Source organism: Sesamum indicum, linkage group LG12 (assembly GCF_026168435.1).
Source record: "Sesamum indicum cultivar Baizhima isolate 11 linkage group LG12, ASM2616843v1, whole genome shotgun sequence".
NCBI classification, from domain to species: Eukaryota; Viridiplantae; Streptophyta; class Magnoliopsida; order Lamiales; family Pedaliaceae; genus Sesamum; species Sesamum indicum.
This window is the reverse complement of record NC_142668.1, coordinates 18,436,822-18,458,639: the sequence shown is the minus strand read 5'-3', so window position 1 is coordinate 18,458,639 and position 21,818 is coordinate 18,436,822. Positions and strand designations below refer to the sequence as shown.

Genomic DNA, 21,818 nt, shown 5'->3' with positions numbered 1-21,818 from the left:
TTGTGAAGATTGAGAGTAATTGCATAGATTTTATGATTTGATAAATTATATTTATTGTCTTAAAAATTTGCTTTTATATAATAAATATATTTTTTAATTAAAAAAAATAATTAAATTTATTAATATTATCAAAAAACTGAATGAAAATCGATATCCACCCTTCATTATTTTAATATCGACTTGTTGCATATCAAATTATTTTTTTAACGGAAGTACTCTTATAAAACTGAAAATATATCTTGGTAGTTTGATTAAAAATATTTGTTTGACTTGTGATAAATCAATAATCAATTGAGGATAAATACGATCTTTTTTCTCTAATTTCTTTTGGTAATGTCCACACATTCAATAGATTTTAACTAGTGGATGAACATAGAAGCAAATCTCATGAATATTATATATGTAATTATTCGAAGGGTGTCTATATGTATATATATATATTTACACCAGTTATTGTACGACATATATAATATATGCAATTATTATATATGTAATTATTCAAAAGGTGTCTATATGTATATATATATTTACACCAGTTATTGTACGACAAGCGGTTTAATTATCCTTTTCTTTATTAATATTTTTTTGTTATCGCTCTATTTAGTTTTAATTAATATAATTAATTAAAATTTGTATTATTGGGTTTAATGCAATTTTCTCCCATGTAATTGTAATAGAGTAAATTACTCTTTTTTTTAAAAAAATAAACGAATAAATTGCTATAATATAAAAAATATAAAAGAAAAATTATTATTTTATATTACAGGACTAAATTGTATTTTTCCCAAATTTTACTAAATCCAAGAGACCTGGTTAAACGACAGGAAAACGCTGTTCGAAAACGAACAGGAATAGTGGAACCAGCTACGTTAGTTTGTTTCCCACTTTCCCCCAGAATTTCAAGAAACAGTGCAACAGTAGCATAATAGATAATCACTTGAAATGCCTCTTCAGGCGCGCCTCCGCGCACCACTATTTCAGCGGCCTTGCCTTTTGGCCCCGAACACTTCATCAGATTTACCGTCTATAGACCGTCCCAATAATTTCTTACTCCATTCTCTCCAATCTTTATGGAGAATTTCGCTGCGCAGTAATGGGTTCAGGTCTTTTTGTAATCCCCGGTCAGCCAAACCAACAGGTTTCTTTACTCACTATCTTCCTCAAATTGTTTCACTCTTTTTATACTGCTTTAGAGACATAATGCCTTGGTTCTTTTTGCCCATCTCTCTTGTTGGAAGTCAAAGCTGATGTGGGCGAGGAAGAGGGAGAGGAAGAGGAAGGGAAAACTGCTTTTGCCAAACTGAAGCAAAAAATTGAGGCCCTTGGAATAAACTCTGATTCTTGTACGCCTGGCGTATATGATCACTTATATTGTCCCAAGGTATCATTTTCTTTTGTCTAATTTAGTTTCTTGGATTTTCTTGGGCGTTCTTGAACCTTGAATGAACGTAATCAGGAAAATTCGAACAAGACTTGGGAAGATATTTTATCAAGATTCTATTCTCTGTGTGTTTTTGTGAGGCACAGAAAAGTAACTGTTCATTAGTGTTGATGGATTTTTCAGTCACTGTCACGACTCTGTTTTGTGTATCTTAACTACTAGTGTTGATGGGGATTCTTCTTTCAAATCAGTGTAAAGGTGGAAAATCGATTCACAGGAGTCTGTCTTTTCACATAAACCGGAACTGGTAATTAGCAGATTCAATTCATTTATACAATCCAAAATGATTGTTCTGATACATTTATTCTTATCAAATGTCAGGAGTTATGCGTTATGGAGGTGTTTCAATTTACAATGTGGATGGGCTGGCAAGGTCAATTTACATTTCTTTTTGTCTTTTCTAGTCTTTTGAACCTTGAAGTCATATCCTTTCTGCAGATGATAACTTCCGTTGCAGGTCTTTGCAGACACCAAAAAGGCCTATCCTGTTGTCGGCCGACATGGAAAACTCACTTCCTCTTGGCCGTTGACAATGGAAAGTCTAAGGCTACAAATGCTGGGAAATGAGGTACCACAATCACTTCTTACCAGCAGACTTTTACCTTTAATGGATGGTGGTCAATGCATTTGGATGAATAACGAAATTCTATAAGGTCACTAATTACATCATTTGCTGATGTTACCCGTATGGGGTAGACTAGTATCCATATGCTACGAGACTAAGCAGTGCCTCTTAATTAATGAGCATTCTTTTCATGGATGACATACTCAAGTTTTGTTATGCTTCAGTTGCTTGCTTACTTTGCTGAGAGAATGATATCGAAGGAAACACTGGAGAGAAATAAAGTTATGCAAGTTGCTGGTGATCAGGTAAGTGAATGACTTTTTCACATACCCTTCTTTCACAGATCCTATGGTCTCATTTTCTAGTTCTTTGCAAAATTACCAATTTTTTGATCAAATTCTGCCATGGTGTTTCAATGATTATAGTGCTGCATTATGATTTTGTATGATACCAATGCTTATTGCATAACTGAAGATATCAAATGAAACCTTTATTGAAACTTCAAAGAAGCAAATTGATTGTATGACAGGGGGAGTACCCCCTGCAGAAACTCTAGTTGTAGCATTAATATGTTGGAGAACAATAAGTTTTGTAGGGTTCAGCAATTGGGGTTCTTTAATATAGAGCATGGTAAAGCCAACATAACAATCAAGTGGGGGCTGGTGCAAGGGTGCAAGAAACTGTTGAGTTGTTGAAATATTACTTTTTATATCTAATGTCAGGTTGAAACAAGCATGGAAGTATACTTTTGAAACTTAAACACATGTCCTTACGTGAAAAGGGAGTGAAATGTTGATAGTTTGCTACCAAATTTGAATATACATACCTAGACTTGCATTTCAACTAAACTTTTAGTTGACGGCGAGGTGACTGAATGCAGAAGGGACGTGTAATTTTTAGTTGTATGCACACATGGAGACCACATAGGATTTTTGTAGTGGCTTGTATGTCTGGAAAGGTTTGGGTTGTATGTCTGGTTAACTCTTTGCTAGTTTTCTTTGTTCCAATGCAGAAAATCATTGCCTTCACTTATAGGCAAAATGGACACCTTGTAGGCTGCAAGTACCGGACCATCGAAAAGAGGTATTGGCAGGTATTTTTTTATAGCACTGATTTTTCCGTACCTGTGATGAATGTCAATGGAAATTGTAAAAGCAATTTGTTTTAAGTGCCTCAAGTTTGTTTTAGTAAGCTGTTTGGTAATTAGTATTCTTGCAGAGATATCTTATAATTAATTCTCGATGCTGGCCAAGGGATCTTCCCTCTCACATTCACAAACTATTATCGATTGACCTTAAAAAACTGTTTAGAGCATTATTCTTTCTTGAATCTCCCTTTTGGTTCATAATTTTCAAATGAGTAGAATCTAATTTCATTCTTACTATTAAATGATTTTGGTCCTTCAATTTTCAGGAAAGAAATACAGAAAAGTATCTTTATGGACTTGACGACATTGCTGAGGCAGACGAGATCATAATAGTAATCACTTGGACACTCACTGCTACTTATAGATGCATCTGCTTATGCCTGATTATCACTGTTCGGCTTTTTTGTGATCATAGGTTGAAGGTGAAATAGACAAGCTATCCTTGGAAGAAGCTGGTTATTGCAACTGTGTTAGCGTTCCTAGCGGTGCACCACAAACCGTTTCGCTCAAAGAAATTCCATCTCCAGAGAAGGTTCGGTCGACATCTTATGATTCTTGTTAGCTCACAAGTAATTTGCTGTTGCTTTTCTAGTTCTTAATGTATGTGTAATTTATAGATGCCTTTGTATTCTTATCACTTCAGGACACCCGCTTCCAATACCTATGGAACTGCGAGGATTATTTGGACAAGGTTGAAAATCTTGAATATCTGTGTATGTTCCTCCAAATTAGGTTGGAAACCTTTCCTATATTACTTGACTTTTCAATCCTCATCAGGCCTCTCGAATAATCTTGGCAACTGATGGTGATGTACCTGGCCAATCTTTAGCTGAGGAGCTTGCTCGTCGTCTTGGGCGGGAAAGGTTTCTTGTTTCATTTAGTTTTGAAGCAACACTTAGATATTTAATTGCATCTATTAAACACATTTGAGGATCCTTGGTTACTTTTCGAAACACAAGGACTTTTCTGTATAATGTTCTAAATTCCTAGGCTGATATTCTTTTCCTTACATGTACGATTGCTCATTACCTAATTTCTTGTTTTCCTTTTGATGATTGTTAGATGTTGGCGAGTACATTGGCCGAAGAAAGATGAGGCAAACTCTTTCAAAGATGCAAACGAGGTTTGAAGTTTGTTCTCCTATTGTTTTGTGAAACTTATCTTTTAAACAACAATTAGGGATGGCAATGGTTCCGGGTCTCATCCAGACCCAAAACCGACCCGACTCCTTGTCATACCTAATCGTTTTTTTCATCTAATCCATCTAACTGTCATTCCTAGATTGATTAGTGTTGACATCAACACAGGTACTCGAGTATTTGGGTGCGGATGCTCTAAGAGATGCAATTGACAACGCTGAATTGTATCAGATGCAAAGTTTAGATTGATAACCTGGGAGATGTGTGGATCTTTATAAATTCTTCTTGGGCCTTCTAATTTTTGTAATACATATTTTATTTGTTTATTTCACCTGAAAAAGGAACCCAACAATGCTCATGCATGTTGATGTGTATATTTTGACCCAAGAGAAACCAAAAATGGATAATTTTAGTAATAAGTAGAGTTTTCTTAATTTATTGGTTCAGCACATTCCATACTGGACATTATTACTTTGCATGTTATGAGTCTTCAGTATTGTCCTTAGTAGACCTAAAAAGAAGAAGATATTTTAATAAGAAAAAAGGTACAAGTTATTTACTCTTTTATACTTCAGCAATGTCCTTAGTAGACCTCATACTGGATAGCAATAGCTCTCAGTATACTCCATCCTCGGAAATTGCCCCAAAAATGTTGTGAACTTATGTTGATTTGGGCCGCTACCTTTTTCTTCGGGTTGGCTACATTTTTTGTTTGGGCTGGAAATTGCCCAAAAAATGTATAATGTATAGAACAAAGAAGGGGGCCGAGGCCGATGGGAGGGAGAAGGGGTTAAGTTTGCTGCATTTTGTATTTTAGAATCTGAAAATTCAAAGAGGCAAAACAATCACCTCTTCGTTTTTCTCAAAACCCTCCATGGAAATTCAAACCCCTTCTTCTGCTTTCTGTTTCTAACAAGAAAAATCTTGAGGCGCGAAGACATGCTTCTTTCACCCCAGAGAAAACTCTTCTTCTGCCCTAATTCAACTAGTACCAGAATTTTTTTCATGGGCTCCAAGAATTTTCTGCTCTTCAACTCTTCCGCCACTCCGTCTACGCATTCCCGCCGCTGTTCTCCGTCTACTTTACTAACCCACTTTTCTCATTCCTGCTGTAGAAAAAACTTTATTACTTTTTCTTCACCGAGACACTTTTCTCCAGTTTATCAGAGGGCGTCCCGCTACAGTTATACCCCCTACAACGCCATGCCCATTCCTAGACCGAGTAAGTGCTTTTCCCTTTCGATGACGTGATTGTTTGTTGTTCTGATTGTTTTCTTCGAACAATCTTTAATATTTTCTTGGGACGTTGATAAACAATGTTGGAGTACTTTTGCTAGTTTTCTACTTCTTGAACTTTCTTTCTTTTGTTGTGGAAAGGAACGGCGGGATTCAACTATTCTATTGCTTAAAGTTTCTTTTCTTCTTGCATGCTCTTCTTCTACTTCTTTTTTTTTCTTAACTTCTTTCTTTTGGTGGGTGGGTTTAAGGTGAGAAGGTTTGGTTCTGGAGTTTCTTTGTCCCTTTTTGGGTTCAGTTCGTTGCATACTTATTCCTTATTTCTTTATTATTATTAGACATATTTTCTTATTGGTGAGCAAAGACAGTCTCGACCGAGGCACAACTTATGGTGATACTTGAATTGGAGTTGTACATTACACCAATAAGATTTAGCAGTGAAAAGGATTGGCTTGTTTTCTAGATGAGTCATATGTTTGGATGTGTAAGTGGGATGGTACCTATCTCCTCAAAACAAAGAATGCTATAAATTTACTGGTAGATGCACCTGGAGATTTGCAGGCTGGTGATATCAACACAATAGTATTTGCATTCTCATACCTGTTTCCTAAATACTTCTTTAAATTTGATTGTGTAGTCCCCGCTGTTGATGTTGAGACTCTGGAGAAGCAATTGGTGGATGAGAAACTTCTTATCATGCTACGAAAGAAGTTGCAGGAAATTGGATTTGATGGGAATGCTTGTATGCCGGGGCAATACAACGGTTTGCTTTGTCCAAGCGTATGCTGTTTTGGATGTTTTTCTTTAGAGAAATATTTAACATTGTTCAATTTATTGTTCTGGATAGCTTAGCATATGTGGTAACTGAGATTTTTCCTGTTACTGAATCCGACAATTACTTTCCAACTGTACTATTTTCTTGCATGAAATATGGCAGAGTGGAATGGACAAAAGCAAACAAATAAAATAAATGATTTTCTTCTGATGTGGCACTTTTTGTTCCTGAATTTCATTCTTCATATGAGTTAGCTCCTGCATAATGTGATACATAATACTGCAATATATCCGTGTTTAGGAGGGAATAGCTTTTGGGTCTAAAATGGCACTTTATGAAGTTCAAAGAAAAAATTTACATGGGGTTTGCTCATAGTTTCTGCAAGTATAGCCTGAATCCAATAGAATTTCCCTTAAAATGTGAGGTGAGAGATCAGCATTTTGCATTTTTACATTAAAGGTATTCCTGTAGATTGCTTTCAGATAATATATTACTTGAGAGCATACTGCTGTGCCACTTGTTTGCAGGAATTGATGTAAATTGTTTCTGATGTGTAAAATCCCTCTCTCTCTCTCTGTATGCATGAGTGCAACTAAGTTTCTTAGATATGATAAATTGATAAACCTACTTTAAGAATGTACAAAAGGAGACATTTAACATGAATGGCACTTACAGCTCTTTCAGAGGAGAGGACCTTGTTAATGCGACTAGCCTTTTACCTAGCACCCTGAGGTTATGAGGATTAAAAAGTTCCTCCAATATTTTAGGCGTTTTCACAATTGTAGAATGCTGAAATAAATCTTTATATCCTTCTTCTTGTCAATGAGATTCTTTAATTTTGATAAGAGTAAAATCTGAAATATGCTGGGTTATGTTGTAGGGATTGTAAACACAAACATTGGGCTGTTCTTATGCCTATCATTTGTTTCATTCTCTTAATGGCTTTGTTGATTTTATAGTGTAAAGGTGGGGACTCGGAGGAGAAGAGCTTATCTCTACATATCACAGAGGATGGGTACTTCCCTTTATTATATGTTCATAACTTATTGCCTATTTTGAATTTTCATATTCTTTGTATGTTCAGTTCAGTTGCAATGTTATGTGTTGCCAATAGTTGCCTGTATGTCATAGGTCGGCGGCAGTATGGACCTGCTTTCGGGCTAAATGCGGGTGGAAGGGCACTACTCGTGTAAGCTTTTGAATCAAGCAAGATGAACACTTCTAGTGATGCTATTCACATTTGCTCGTCCCCTTGTGATTTCAGGCGTATGCAGATGTTAGATCGACTTTTGAAACAATGAGTAAGATCACCAGAATAAAGCAGGCAACTAGAATAATCACAGAGGAGAGTTTGGGACTTGAACCTTTGTGTAATGAGGTAGTTATTGTTAATATATTCACTAATGGAGTGCTTTTCTGCTGACATGTTGAACAGTATTATCAACTTGTTTTGAAAACCTGCTTGAGAAGTTACCTCCTCTTGATTTTATTTGCTGATGAAGTCTAAAAAATTTTGATTGTGGAATTCTTTCTATCCACTGTGGGATTAACGGCATGTTTAGAAAATCTTTGATGTTGGAGAATCAGATGATGTGTCTATATAATACCTATATTGGTTTAACCTAGTTTTAAGCTAGTCAGGCATGAAAGTTTGTTTCACTAGTGGTGTATGTTAGTCTCCTGTTTGGACATGTTGCAAAATTTCTCTTTGAGCCAACTAATAAAAGCTTTTAATTGAAAACTCCACCTTATAAGGACAAGTATTTCGGAAAAATTTCGTTCTTCTCTCTTTTATAATGATGATGAAAGTTACATTGGGAGCCCTATAAAGCCACAATTAGCAAACTATTGGGATGGCGTTGTGAAGTAGTCAAGTGACTGATAGTGACAAATAGGGTAGAAAATGCGAGTTGCAGTGTCTTGTCCAGCTTGATGCAAGCTATCCACTTTAAAAATATGCAACAACTATTTCAGGTTTAGCAACAAATATATTGGACTGTACCTTTTTCTTTTCTGGGTAAGTTATTGGATCCTTTTTGCTTTATATGAATCTACATTCCTTCTCTTGAGTTTCTGTTATTCCATGCATCAACCAACATACATAACTTATTGATTTTTTACTTTTCTTCCAGCTACTTGCATATTTTGCTGAGCGCATGATATCTGGAGAAACATTACGAAGAAATGCTGTCTTGCAGAAAAGAACAGGGAATCAGGTGCATAGATATTTTTTCCCCTACTAGAATACGGCACTGTTATATTTATTATGTCTAAAATAATCTTTCTGTTCACATTACTATAGAGTTCGACTCCTCAATGCTTTGCTTGTTGATGGAAGTTTTGAGCCCTTCTTAGAGAACCCGCCTCAGAGACTTCTGCATTTAAATAGCTTTTAAAATTATGTGCTGATTTTCTGCCTAACTTCTAGTGATGATGTTTGGGCAGATTGTTATTGCATTCACCTATCGAAGAAATGGTGAGCTTGTAAGCTGCAAGTATCGTGATATTACCAAAAAGTTTTGGCAGGTATATTTATCTGATGGTTCTTGGTTTGTGGCCGAGTTTTGGTTATATATACTTCTGTCTTTGATATTTACCTCCCCATGCAAAAATGAAAAAGAAAATATTCCTATTGCGGACATTTCTTTGAATGACAATAATGTAATTAGATGCTTCTGCACTGTACATCTGATAATGCTACGTGGTAATACAGGAAGCCGATACTGAAAAGATCTTCTACGGGCTGGATGATATAAAGGAAGCAAGTGATATCATCATTGTAATCACTACAGCTGGCTGCATTCAGTTACAAACTTACAATAATTTGAGCCGCACCTCATTACTTTACTGATCTGTTTCTTTAAGGTTGAGGGTGAAATGGACAAGCTTGCAATGGAAGAGGCTGGCTTCAAAAACTGTGTGAGTGTTCCTGATGGTGCCCCTCCAAAAGTCTCAAATAAGGCATTGCCCTCAGAGGAAGAGGTATCTGTCTAGCTGTATTTCTGAAGTAGCATTCCACTATGTCCACTTTTTCCTTAGTTTTAACAAATTTATCCTTTGGAGATTCGAAGTTTTTGATAACTGCATGTTTGCAATATGCAATTGATTTTGTTAAGATCTCCCGTGTTTTTCGTTGTATCCGTGCATCAATATCAATTGTGTTTGACTCATTTAATATTATATTTCTACCTACCTTAGGAATATGCTGCTTGTCTCTAGCATCATCTGTGGCACAATTTTTTACCGCAGCGCTAGAAGTAGAGTTCAAGTTTTTCTAAGTTTAAGGGTAGAACAATACCTTTGTCTTGTAGCTGACAGATATTGGTTGTTCCTTGTCATATGCAGTTGCTCTACGTAACTGTTATGCCATTTCGAGGTTTCCAATGTAATATAGTTTAAATCAGTGGTGGAAGAACTACAGTGTTTGTTGTTATGACATGAAATATTCTCTCAACTTATTGAGGTTGCTAATTGTCTTTTCATCTTTTTTGAAGCTAGGACACGAAGTATAAATATCTATGGAACTGCAAAGATTACACGGCGAAGGTTCATTAAGTAACTTCCTTTTAATTTTTTTTAAATTGCACAGGCAAATGGCTAAATGTGAGCATTTGATTTTCTGATGTTCTTAAGGCATCTCGCATAATTCTTGCCACTGATGGTGATCCTCCTGGTCAAGCCTTAGCTGAAGAACTTGCAAGGCGCTTGGGGAGGGAGAGGTTTCTGATGCCTATCCCCATATATATAATGTATTACCATGCTTATGGTCTCTATTAAATTCAATAAATCTGAGGTTTATTGGTTGCTGTCATTCAGGTGTTGGAGAGTCAAATGGCCAAAAAAGAATGACTCTGAAAGTTTTAAAGATGCAAATGAGGTTGGACATCCAATTTCTGAATTTGTAGAATCTGTGTGTTTAGTTTGTCTATTTTAAGCCTTTTTAGCTCTCTGGTTCTTAAGTCACAAAAAAGAAAAGGAAAGAAAAGAAAGCTCTCTGGTTCTGGAAGCGAATGAATTTGCTGCAACATTATGGAACTGTGCTGTCTTGTATAATATATCTTGTGGATGACAATCCCAGGAAACTTGGTTTCTTGATCACAGAGTTTAACTTATAGGAACCATTTGATCTTTATTTTTGTGTTGTCGTGAATGCTGTTTTAGAGATTTTTGATGTTTTAAATGCTTACAAGAAAATGTTCCTTTCATGATCATTCTCAGAAACATCTTATATTGTACTAGAGCCTTACTCGTCTGTTGTGGTCTTGATGTGGTCCCTACTGCACTTGTTCACTTGAGTTGCCACATTGACGGTCTTGTTAATACAGGTGCTTATGTATATGGGTCCTGATGCACTGAGGGAAGTAATTGAAAATGCTGAGCTTTATCCGATAAGAGGGCTGTTCAATTTCAAAGATTACTTTGATGAGATTGATGACTACTATCATCAGTCGCTTGGTTTCGAGCTTGGTGTTTCAACTGGATGGAGGGCTCTCAATGAATTATATAATGTAAGTGGCGATGTCAATGTGCTATGTTGTTGATTGAAAACATTGTATCATATTGATGCTGTTTTTAATCACTGGTCCCTTGGTTTTTCATTTGATGGCATGTGTTGTCTTACATAAGCTGGGGCTTTTTAGTTCATGAAACATGAATCACAACAATTAATTTGTGTTTAATCTACTACTAATGAATTCTAGCTTCTAAGTGGTAGCCGTGGAAGTTCTAAGTCATTTCATTGCCTGCTGTTAGAGAAATCTAATATAAGGATATGCGAAGATGGATGGATATCTTTGTTCCATGTTAACATCGAGTTTTTCAACTGTCTAATTTGGGACAGGTGGTGCCAGGAGAATTGACAATTGTCACAGGAGTTCCAAATTCAGGCAAGAGTGAGTGGATTGATGCTCTATTATGCAATATCAACCATAGTGTTGGTTGGAAATTTGCTCTTTGCTCTATGGAAAATAAGGTAATGTGGTTCCCCGAGTCTCACTGTCGTTAAAATTATGTGTTCTCTTTGCTCTCTAACCAGGAACATTGAAAGGGTATGTGCTAAAAGTTGTTGGCAAGTATTATTATGTAGGTAGCTATGCCTAATACGTGCGTCTTATCCCTGTAAACTTGTTAGTGGTGTGCTGTACATCTGATGACAATTAACATTGGTGAATTAACTTCGTGTTGTGATTTCCTGTGAAATATGAAAAATGTTAAGTCAAATAAACTATTTATTTCTTATTCTTTCTTTTTGTTTTCATTCTTCTTCTTCTTCTTCTTATTATTATTCTTGTTGTTGATATTATTATTCAAGTTTTTTTACCTTTTCCTTTTGTCGATGTGACAAGCTGATAAAAGTTCTCCAGAACTATGCCTAAGCTTTGGAGGTGCACTAGTGACATAATTGATGTATCTGTCATGCTAAAAAAGTGAAAAGTTCTGTTATAATTTAACAATTGACTTATTTTCTTTACCAAGTTTATACATTCCACTTCAACAGAGTTTTACTTTTCCGAAGTTTGGACATACATAGTTTGTATATTTATCTTACTCATTACATGATTCATGGTTTTCCAGGTACGAGAACATGCAAGAAAACTTTTGGAGAAACATATTAGGAAGCCTTTCTTTGATGTTAGGTATGTAATGGTCCATTTTACATGAGTTGCATCCGAATTCATGGCTGGGGGAAGTCATTACCCAATTTAGTAATCTTTTTGGACCAAAGTTGTTCATGCCAAATGTCATCTTGGGCACTGTCAACTCTTTCACAAGCTGAAAGCTGAAAACCGATCCCTCTCTTATACCTTGAATTGCTTTTTATTTCTAGTATATGTTGTTATCTGCAGCGTTTACATATTCTTTTTTATGTACTGAATCGTCAAATTACTGCATGCTTGATTAAATTAAAGTGAAGTGCTGAATTCACATATAATAAGAAATTATCTCAAATGATTTCACATTTTCACTCTTTTCTTTTTCTTCAGCAAGGTTAGATTTTGCAAGAATTTTTGGTTCAGTTGTCCAGAAATAAGGTCTCTTTTTACTGGTCACCGAGAGAAAGCCATTCCTGATTGTGTGGTTGCTGACATTTCCAATATTTGCTTGAGAAAAGATCTAGCAATTTTTTGGCCTATATTGCAAGATCTGCGGCATCCCTTTAGCCTCTAGGCTTTAGGTCCTAGAGAATGAGAGATGGTCACTGTTATATAAGTATAACTCATACATTCTTTCAGAGGTTGCAGATTTCGATTAATTACTTGTTCATTGTCTTGCTAATAAACAGATATGGGGAGTCTGTTGAGAGGATGAGCGTTGAGGAATTAGAGCAAGGAAAGAAGTGGCTCAGTGATTCATTTTCTCTGATAAGGTTTGTGCTTCGTACATCCACATGTTTCTTACATAGATTTTTATGCATAGTTACATTCATATGGAAAATGCAACACGTGTTTACTGATTTGTGAAAATATTATGATTAACTGTGTCACATGAATGGTAAAGTTATATATTTATTAATTTTAAGTAAAGTTGTAAGCACAGATTAGGAGCTTAGATATGATGTTTCTGACAATTGACATGTCTTTTTGAAATCCTGGGAGGAATATTTTGCTGTATGAGGTTTTCTTCTTTTGAGTGTGGTCTGTGTATGCTTAATGAAACAGGTGTGAGAATGATTGCCTTCCAAGTATAAATTGGGTTCTTGATCTTGCAAGAATAGCAGTTCTGCGTCATGGGGTGAACGGGCTTGTAATTGATCCATATAATGAACTTGATCATCAACGTCCTCCTAATCAGTGAGTCTTCTTATTTTATCTTGTAGAAGTTTGTACTCGTGTTTATCAGTAACCTTCTCTCAATTTTCTTTCTTTGTTAATTTTTTTTTTTGGGGGGGGGGGGTGTGTCTGTCTATCAATATCAATAGTCAACCCACAATTTGATGTTTATTTCTCCTTGGTGCTGTAAAATTTACCAATAACAGCTAATTTCAGTTGCTATTTCTTCCAGAAACCCAACAAGAAAAAACCCATTTTGATTAATTTTGAGGTGGCCTTTGATTATCTAACCATATCCTTTTCCCTCCCTCTTTGAGATCTTCATCAAACTAACTTCATGTTTCAATGCTTTGCATTGAGGTTTTGGTGAACATTATTGCAATAATACTTCATCTGTACATTTCCTTTGACTTATTTTCTTATGGATATGCAAATAGGACTGAGACGGAGTATGTGAGTCAGATGCTGACAAAAATCAAACGATTTGCTCAGCATCATGGATGCCATGTTTGGTTTGTGGCTCATCCAAGACAGGTTGGCTATTGCAATCCTTCATATTTGCTTTGTGATTTTTCTTGTAATAACTCTTTCAACTTATTTTGGTAGTTGCATAATTGGATTGGGGGCCCTCCAAATATGTATGACATCAGTGGGAGTGCACACTTCATAAACAAATGTGACAATGGAATTGTTATCCACCGTAACAGGGATCCAGAGGCTGGTCCTGTTGATCTAGTTCAGGTCTGCATACTAGTGACACTATTACTAGCCTAATACTACTGGACATCAGTTACCAAATCTTAGCCACTCATTTGTACCTCCAGGTTTGTGTGCGGAAAGTACGGAATAAAGTCATAGGAACAATTGGTGATGCCTATTTGTCATATAACAGGTATGATATTTATCGATGTGCATTTTTCTCACTCGAAAGATAATATTAAATTGATCATACCTTTTTAGATTTCTGATGCAGCAATACCACGTAAGGATACAATTGACGTGCTGTAAAATATTTTGTTAAAGTCACCTAAGAGGATCTACTGATTTTATTTACTTTATAACGCCAATTTGGATGTCTATTTAGATGACCAATTTCGCCCATATTAAGAAACAGAATTGCATATAGGATAATCATTGTGAGCTGAAAGCTCATATTTAATGCTGTAGTAACTCGAGAAAGGTAACTGCTATGACTTTTTACTGTTGGAGTAAGCACAAAAACCCTAGTTGATGTGATCACCTCATATAACACCTGATGCAAGTCACTTGTTTAGGTTATGGACGATCCAGGCAAATAGCTTATTCAGGTTGCTACATATATATTTACACTGCGTAGCGCCTATTTCATGCTCCTTATTACCCCCTTGAGTTAAACTTTATTTTTTCAGGGTTACCGGTGAGTACTCCGATATTGATGCGGCTGCCCTAATTAAGAAACACAGAGCTTAGTATTTCAGTCTCTTGGCTATTTCTACGATTATTTGCAAGATATGGAGGCTGCTGCTTTTCAGGATATTCGTCGCCGATGTCCATTTTTGAGTGATGTGGTGTTGGCATCGAATGTAAAGCTCTTTGATTGCTCGTAGGTCACACCAAATTACTCTTTGTTAATTTATGAGCCTATTGAAGTATAATGCTAGCATCGGTCTCTGCAGCGCTGACCAATTTTGTGCTATAGGCCAGGGTGTGCACATCATTATGATGTATCTAAGTAGTTGGCGTGGTTTATTGCGATGATGTAATGAATGCACTTTAGGTAGAATTTAATTTACCGCGAATAGATTCGTCCTATTTACTTTTTATTCAATTCAACAAAACGTAATATAGTTTACCACATGTGAACAGTCTTATGTTATTCTTTAAAAGGGTTTCAATGCGCGCATTGAATTCTCTGTTATTCTACATTATGAATTATTGTATAAAAGACTAATGGAATATGAATGTATATTCTAACTTACATTCGGGTCCTCAAGTTATATCATAATATTGTTCCGGTACTTAATGTTCTATGATCAATCAGTTTTGGGCATTGAAGGGCTTTGAAGAAAATTTCCACGATCAGGATGCAAAGAGCAGCATATAAGGGATAAAGCCTGAGGTGATGAAATCACTCCAGAAGTAAAAATGTATCAAATATTATTATGAATACTCCATTTACACTGATAGCCAAGTGAAACCAGCATAAAAACTGAAAAAAAAACACTGAATGAGTGAAAATCTTGATGTACACAAAAACAATTTTGACGCCATCAGAAAGAAAGAATAATAATAATAAAAATGTCTAAAAAGAATCATCAATCAAATAAAGAATCTCCAAAATTCCACGCAGCAAAAGGTATAATTCAGCCCATCATCAGAAGCAGGCCTTCTTGACCTTGTACCGATAGAACAGCTTCTTTTTCTTCCCAGAACAATTCTGAACAGTGAGGACGATTTTCCCTGGTTCCTGGTTCTTGAATGTCTTGCGAACTGGTGCCTCATCTGAGCACATTTTCTTTCCTTTCTGGATAATCATTGTGTACGAGTTCTCATCCGTCGGCACGAATTCCTCTGTGTAATTCACCTCCCACCCCAGAACTATGAGGTCCCAGATAAATGTAGTTCCAGCCTGTAATGATGAAACATCAAACATTCTTTGTACCTCTACTCCAACAAATTTTTAATTTATTCTCAAGGAATTATGTCTAATGATCGTTTTATATACCTCTGGTGTGGGGATCTCAATGGTTTGAGTTGATCCAGTCTTGATCACAACTTCTGCAGCTTCACCATCAGCAACGGAAAACTCAAAGTCGTTCTCTCTCTTAATTCCACCATACTGGATTGGGATTTCTTGGATAGGAATGTACCTAGAGGGGAATCATGTTTGGCGTTAATTCAGCAACTACCAATGGTACACACGAAGAGCATAAGATTTGATAGTGAAGAATTACGTACTTGAGCAGAGTCTCAGTGACCTTAGACGGGCGAGCAAAGACTAATTTGCTTCTGGTTCTTTGAGTCAAGAAAGGAGTTAACAGGGAGTGGAAAGCATAATACCAGAATGGAACATTGATGAAAATCTGCCAGCAAAAACCCACCATGAATTAGCTCTCAAATAGACCTCAAATTCAAGTTTGATTGATTAAAACACAGGAGAAAGCACTCACATTTTTGGCCGCCAATTCCGGGTAGTTGTCCTGGAGGAGTGCGACTGCTTTGTTCACTGCAGCCCGGACCTCCTTCTTGGATGGGCCTGGAGAATTCTTGAGATCATTTATCTGAACTAGTGAATTAATGCCATCGGGCTTGAAGTTAAGTTCCTGGATGCCTTTCTCCATGAGCTGAACCCTCCACCTCAAGAACTGCTCGCGCTTCTCCTCTGTCGCGAGTGTCTTCTCATAGATCTCTTCATTGTCCAGAACTCCAAAGATATTGTAGCAAATGGGATGGCCTTGCCTATCAATGCCGCTCATGTATGCGGCGGAGGCGAGATCAGCCCCGAATTCTTCATCCAAGATCGTATCGATCTTGAATTCTTTCCTCCATTGAAGAGTCTTTTTCAGCATCTCAAAGGCATCATTAACCTTGAATTCCCTAGCCCTCAAGAACTTCAAGAGAACAACATTCGTGCTCTCATTACCTTTACTAGGCAAAAGGGGCACTCCCCAGATGGAAATGTCTCTATCAACTTCAGCATCTGCCTCAGGCTGTTGCTCTGAAATGTCTCTATCAACTTCAGCATCTGCCTCAGGCTGTTGCTCTGTTTCTTCAGGTTCCTTGGGGGGTTTGGCACATTCGTCGGGCTTTTCTTCAGCAGCTTCTTGGGGTTTTTCACATTCGTTGGGTTTCTCTTCAGCACACTCTTCATTCTTTTCAGCTTCTTTCTCACACTCTTCTGTTGCTTTCTCCTCTGTTTTATTTCCTTCTTCATTAGACTGCTTTTTGGCTGTCTCCTTCTTCTCTTCTTTCTTGAAGAGAGTGTTTCCAAGAATGGCCTCTTCAAGCTTGGCTTTCAGCTCACTCAATGCCTTTTTCTCATGCTCTTTCAGATCAGAGAGAAAATTGCTCTCTTCTCTGTAAGAAGAGCTTTTCTCCACCATCTTGGGCTTGGATTCATCTTTTTCACACTTCTCCTCCGCTACCACCTTCTCAGCTTCTTCTGCCACCACCTTCACTGGCTCCTCAGCCACTTGCACCGCGTCAGCAACTTTAACCTCAACAGTCATGGTTTCTCTCTGGCTCTCTTCAAAATCCAATATACTACAAAACCAAAGATAGATTCTATCAGAAAGAACACAAGAAAATTAAAATTTCACAAAGAAATAAAATCAATCTAACTAAAACTTACTTCCTTCCTGCCTCTTATCTTGCCTTTCAGGTTTCTGGAGGGTTTTACTACAAAACCAGTGCTTGTTGTGTGGGAGAGATGAATATACAAGGCTGCAATGCACGGTTATATATAGCATAAATGTTTTGAAAGGCAGAAGAAAAGGGCCCACAACGGTCATTTATTTGTTGTCATCCCACGTTAGAGCCGTTAAGATTCCTTTGTGTGATGATTTGTGCTAGCCTGTACTCCAGCAAAATTTGGTTTGTCAGTATCAAATCGGGCCCACTGCCATACGTTGATGACTCTGATTAATCATTCATTCTGCCGCTTTTCTCACCTTTAATCTGTGTTCATAATGACTCTAACTATTGATTAAGGATTTTTCTTTTCTTGGACTAACAATAATACATACGCACATACATTGTAATATCGTATAAACTTTTGCTTTGTTCTTTGGTTGATTTGTTTTGGTGTTTAGCTTTTGGATGCATTTTCTTTCTGCAAAAAGTGAAAAAGAAAAAAAGTATACTTTGTTAGCGTAATTAAAATATTTGATTTGGTGTAAAATATATGAAAATGTGTATATTATAAAAACGATAAGCATGAATTGAGGTGATTATTGTACATATTTTTATTTAACTTAAAAAATTTCATGATAGTTTTAGTAGGAGATAATGTCACATGCATTCAAATGTAATTATTGGACAAGATGTGGAACAAATATTGTGTGTCAGATGAATTGGTCAATGAGAATTGTTGTTTTTTTTCTTATATTAAAATACTAAATTAGGTTGTTGGTTTGACCAAATGAGCCATGTTGATGGGCGGTGCAGAAAAATATCAACCTAGTTTGGGCTGTGAATCTCTTATTGGACAGAAGGGTTTGAATACAAGATTCGTGTTCATTAAATTGGGCTCAGCCTCCCTCCCTTGAGATGGTTAGAAGAAGTGGAGTGGGAATATTTGTTTCAAAGGGAAACCTGGGCTCAGTACTTATCTATATATGGACTAAGTAAGAGGGTCTTCACGACCAAATGGCCCATTCTTGGTTGATCGCTAGATGGATTTGAACATTTCACAATGGGGAGCGCTTGGAGTTTCCTAAAAAAATAATCAGAAGCACGTGAGATTAATGAATTTGTGTGCATAGATTTATTGATATTGATGAGAATCAATATATGTTTTCTTTAACATTTAATCATATGCATGTTCTTGGAGTATTATAAAACAAAGTAGACGATGAGTACGTATGGAGATAATTAGTTGGCACATTCAAAATATTTTAAATTACACCCAAATTTAAACATATCAACTATTTTCAATACACACTTACTTATCTCTATTTTTCTCTTTCTATTTTCAAAATACAAAATAAAACAACTAAAATACAAATCCAAACACAATGCAAATGTGGGGAACGACTATATACTTGAGGCAGCCCACTTCCCAGGTTTGGGTAAAAGAAGTAAAAGACATGCTAAATATTTTATGCGGTGAAGGGCTTAAATGGCAAGAATTCCAAATTGCATATGATAGCGACTTCATCGCCAACCAATATTTTTTCAGTTTGAGTTGGAACTTGAGTTTCAGTTTCACTTTCTGCAGGTTCTCTCTCTCTCAATGCTATTTCCTGTAGAGATATAATGGTTATTGTGCTGCAGGCTTCATCTCTTGAGGTGATTAAGCAAAAAGCATAAAACCAGCAGCAGATAACACTATCTGTCCTGATGCCAATTCTCAATGCAACAACTTCATCGGTCAAAACATTGCACCAATCTCAAGTGCACATCAATGTATATAAACACTTGGAACGCGGATCGGAATCCCAAGTGATTGGCAGGACTACTTGGACTATCAGAATAAAAAACTTGTGCCAATGTGCACCATCATATGCTTGAATTGTCTACTGATGATCCGGTGCAACAGTTGATTTGAAAACCTCTATAAGTACAACTGTTTTAGCCATCAACAACAGCAATAAAACTAGAATAATCAAGCAAACAAATGGACTACTCTTGGGGTATCACAGTCCAACTGCTACTCTTTGCAAACTTTTGGGTCTTGGGAGCCTCTTCATCTGCTCAAGACAAACATTTTCTTCAATGTCTAACCGATCAGTTTGAACTCTCAAACTTAGATCCATCCAACGTTGTTTATACACCCAACAATGCATCATATGCTTCTCTTTTGCTATCACCAACACAAAATCTTCGACCACCATCAACCTCCCCCAGGAGACCCCTTCTCATCATCACCCCCTTTTATGAACTTGAAATCCAAGCAGTGATTTACTGCTCCAAGAAACTTGGAGCGCATATTAGAATCCGAAGTGGCGGGCACGACTATGAGGGACTTTCCTATACATCTGGGGTTCCTTTTGTCATCTTAGACATGAGGAACTTCCGATCAATATCAGTTAATACACAAGACAAAACTGCATGGGTTGAAGTAGGCGCCACACTCGGGCAATTGTACTATACAATTGCTCGACACAGCAGGACTCTTGCTATCACGGCAGGCAGTTGCCCGACTGTAGGCGTCGGAGGGCATTTCTCTGGCGGCGGATACAGCATGATGTCCCGCAAGCACGGCATTGCCGCAGATCACATCATTGATGCCAAATTGATCAACGCTGATGGCCAGATTCTGGACCGCAGGTCCATGGGTGAGGATCTATTTTGGGCCATTCGAGGAGGCGGAGGTGCTAGTTTTGGTATAGTTCTCGCCTTCAAGGTGGAGTTAATTACTGTCCCCGAAACTGTAACTGTTTTCACCGTCACCAGAACGTCGGAACAAAATGCAACCCAACTGGTCGACAGGTGGCAGTATGTTGCTGATAAGATTGATGAAAATCTTCTGGTCAGGCTTTTCTTGAGAAGTATCAGGTCCCCAGTACATGGAAACAGGACGATACAAGCTTCTTTCACTTCCTTATATCTTGGTGGAGTTGATGATCTGCTGCTAATAATGCAAGAAAAATTGCCAGAGCTTGGTCTGGTGAAAGAAGATTGTACTGAAATGAGTTGGATAGAGTCCATACTCTATTTTGTACATATGAAAAACGAGTCCCTTGACATTTTGCTGAGCAGAAATCCAAAGGGCGTTTATAAGAGTATTTATTTCAAAGGTAAATCAGATTACGTGAGACATCCCATCCCTATAAATGGCTTAGAAGGGATATGGAGACTTCTTCATGAAGAAGATGCAAATAGGGCTGAACTACAGTTTAATCCATACGGAGGGATATTGAGCACTTACTCAGAATCTGAAACTCCTTTTCCACATAGCGCAGGTAATATATTCATGATCGAGTATGTTGTTTGGTGGACCAGTCCAGAAAATAGTGATTTAGAAAGACACGTGGACTGGATCAGGAGACTGTACAGTTACATGTCCCCTTATGTCTCGACAAACCCAAGAGCAGCTTATCTAAATTACAGGGATCTTGACTTAGGCATCAACAGCCAAGACAGCACAAGCTACACACAAGCTAGTGTTTGGGGGCTCAAATATTTTGGGAATAATTTCAATCGACTGGTTCGTGTGAAGACTAAGGTTGATCCCTCCAACTTTTTCAGGAACGAGCAAAGCATTCCACCTCTATCTTCACATTACAATAAAGATATTCATCTCTGGTCATCATAAGACCTAATTTACTTAATTACTGAATGGAATTGTTGACAATGTCATTTTAATTAAGTATAAAACTAATTAATGAATAAAAAAATCCAGATTTGGTTGATAGTTAGATTTTAGTGGTTTTCGTTATCATGTTTGTGTATATTGTGTATTTTCGTTATACCATTATTAATGTCATTGAATTTATGTAATCAGTTTTATGTACCGATTATAGTGACTGTTGGATGTATATTGATGTTATTACAAGTGTTGCTAGTGCAAAATAATGTCGAAAGTGGGTTTAATATGTTTCGATTAATAATACATATGAACATTGGAACAATCGTTGTTTTTTTTCTTTTTTATATCAATAGGGTGTTTAGGTGATTTAATTCAAACTTTGTAAAATATTTTATAAATGATTAGAAAGCTTATATATATGCTATATAAAATCGTTTAGTAAATTTTTTTCTTTATATAATATTGAAAAAATATAGCCTATGACCCAATTGGAAATGCTCAGAACACACCACCCAAAACCATGCACTTGGATTGCTAAGCCCATTTCAGTGCCCTGGCCTATTCGTTTATTGGCTCAGTCCACTCTCTCCATCCAGCCCACTTGGGTATTTTTTTATCTCCATCCCCTTCTATAGAAACCTGAATCATTTAGCTGACCAATGGCCCATATAAAAGGTGCTTCTGAATAAACCATTTGATTGGCTGAACAAATGCCCCATTGTCAGTGGACTAAGATAGATTCAGAATGAGATTTCTTCATTGATCGCTATATGGATTTTGAACATTTCACAATT

The 21,818-nt window shown here is 36.8% G+C and overlaps 3 protein-coding genes and 1 pseudogene across 5 annotated transcripts; 3 read left to right on the top strand and 1 right to left on the bottom strand.

Annotated features, from left to right (window-relative positions):
- Positions 1 to 828: 828 nt before the first annotated feature.
- LOC105175815 (nucleic acid binding protein) lies at positions 829 to 4,711 on the top strand. Its single transcript, XM_011098407.3, has 13 exons — positions 829 to 1,138; positions 1,239 to 1,381; positions 1,633 to 1,688; positions 1,763 to 1,814; positions 1,899 to 2,009; positions 2,231 to 2,311; positions 3,019 to 3,099; positions 3,420 to 3,485; positions 3,569 to 3,685; positions 3,797 to 3,844; positions 3,931 to 4,016; positions 4,216 to 4,276; positions 4,461 to 4,711. Exons 1-13 carry the CDS (start codon positions 943 to 945, stop codon positions 4,539 to 4,541), a joined length of 1,179 nt encoding a protein of 392 aa, XP_011096709.1. The 5' UTR covers positions 829 to 942; the 3' UTR covers positions 4,542 to 4,711.
- A 358-nt stretch (positions 4,712 to 5,069) lies between these two features.
- Positions 5,070 to 14,975, top strand: LOC105175814 (toprim domain-containing protein). Of its 3 annotated transcripts, XM_088876087.1 has the most exons (22): positions 5,070 to 5,514; positions 6,166 to 6,308; positions 7,263 to 7,318; positions 7,435 to 7,492; positions 7,568 to 7,681; positions 8,436 to 8,519; positions 8,749 to 8,829; positions 9,017 to 9,082; positions 9,169 to 9,285; positions 9,802 to 9,849; positions 9,937 to 10,022; positions 10,120 to 10,180; positions 10,629 to 10,811; positions 11,144 to 11,275; positions 11,878 to 11,939; positions 12,587 to 12,670; positions 12,963 to 13,094; positions 13,511 to 13,607; positions 13,680 to 13,814; positions 13,898 to 13,965; positions 14,348 to 14,380; positions 14,462 to 14,975. In XM_088876087.1, exons 1-22 carry the CDS (start codon positions 5,232 to 5,234, stop codon positions 14,520 to 14,522), a joined length of 2,184 nt encoding a protein of 727 aa, XP_088732213.1. In that variant the 5' UTR covers positions 5,070 to 5,231; the 3' UTR covers positions 14,523 to 14,975. The 3 variants fall into 3 exon arrangements, with proteins under 3 accessions (XP_088732213.1, XP_011096707.2, XP_088732214.1); XM_011098405.3 differs by lacking the exon at positions 14,348 to 14,380 and having other exon boundaries at positions 5,071 to 5,514; XM_088876088.1 differs by lacking the exons at positions 5,070 to 5,514; positions 6,166 to 6,308; positions 7,263 to 7,318; positions 7,435 to 7,492 and adding an exon at positions 8,278 to 8,320.
- A 213-nt stretch (positions 14,976 to 15,188) lies between these two features.
- Positions 15,189 to 17,532, bottom strand: LOC105175813 (Sec14p-like phosphatidylinositol transfer family protein). The gene is made up of 5 exons (XM_011098404.3): positions 17,404 to 17,532; positions 16,223 to 17,315; positions 16,011 to 16,135; positions 15,778 to 15,922; positions 15,189 to 15,681 (listed from the first exon to the last, which is right to left on the bottom strand). The coding sequence occupies exons 2-5, from the start codon at positions 17,279 to 17,281 to the stop codon at positions 15,427 to 15,429; spliced, it is 1,584 nt and encodes a 527-aa protein (XP_011096706.1). The 5' UTR covers positions 17,282 to 17,315; positions 17,404 to 17,532; the 3' UTR covers positions 15,189 to 15,426.
- Positions 17,533 to 19,352: 1,820 nt separating this feature from the next.
- LOC105175941 (berberine bridge enzyme-like 18 pseudogene) lies at positions 19,353 to 21,030 on the top strand (annotated as a pseudogene).
- The last annotated feature ends 788 nt before the right edge of the window (positions 21,031 to 21,818 follow it).

Bases quoted from the DNA above. Each gene is read 5' to 3' on its own strand.
- LOC105175815 (XM_011098407.3), top strand. From the start codon at position 943: ATGCCTCTTCAGGCGCGCCTCCGCGCACCACTATTTCAGCGGCCTTGC. The intron at 2,010-2,230 runs GTACCACAATCA...GTTATGCTTCAG, and splicing joins TACAAATGCTGGGAAATGAG to TTGCTTGCTTACTTTGCTGA. The intron at 3,845-3,930 runs GTTGAAAATCTT...AATCCTCATCAG, and splicing joins GCGAGGATTATTTGGACAAG to GCCTCTCGAATAATCTTGGC.
- LOC105175813 (XM_011098404.3), bottom strand. From the start codon at position 17,281: ATGACTGTTGAGGTTAAAGTTGCTGACGCGGTGCAAGTGGCTGAGGAG. The intron at 16,136-16,222 runs GTGAGTGCTTTC...TTTTGCTGGCAG, and splicing joins CGGAATTGGCGGCCAAAAAT to ATTTTCATCAATGTTCCATT. The intron at 15,682-15,777 runs GTATATAAAACG...TCATCATTACAG, and splicing joins TTGAGATCCCCACACCAGAG to GCTGGAACTACATTTATCTG.
- LOC105175814 (XM_088876087.1), top strand. From the start codon at position 5,232: ATGCTTCTTTCACCCCAGAGAAAACTCTTCTTCTGCCCTAATTCAACT. The intron at 7,319-7,434 runs GTACTTCCCTTT...TGTATGTCATAG, and splicing joins CTACATATCACAGAGGATGG to GTCGGCGGCAGTATGGACCT. The intron at 11,940-12,586 runs GTATGTAATGGT...GCTAATAAACAG, and splicing joins AAGCCTTTCTTTGATGTTAG to ATATGGGGAGTCTGTTGAGA.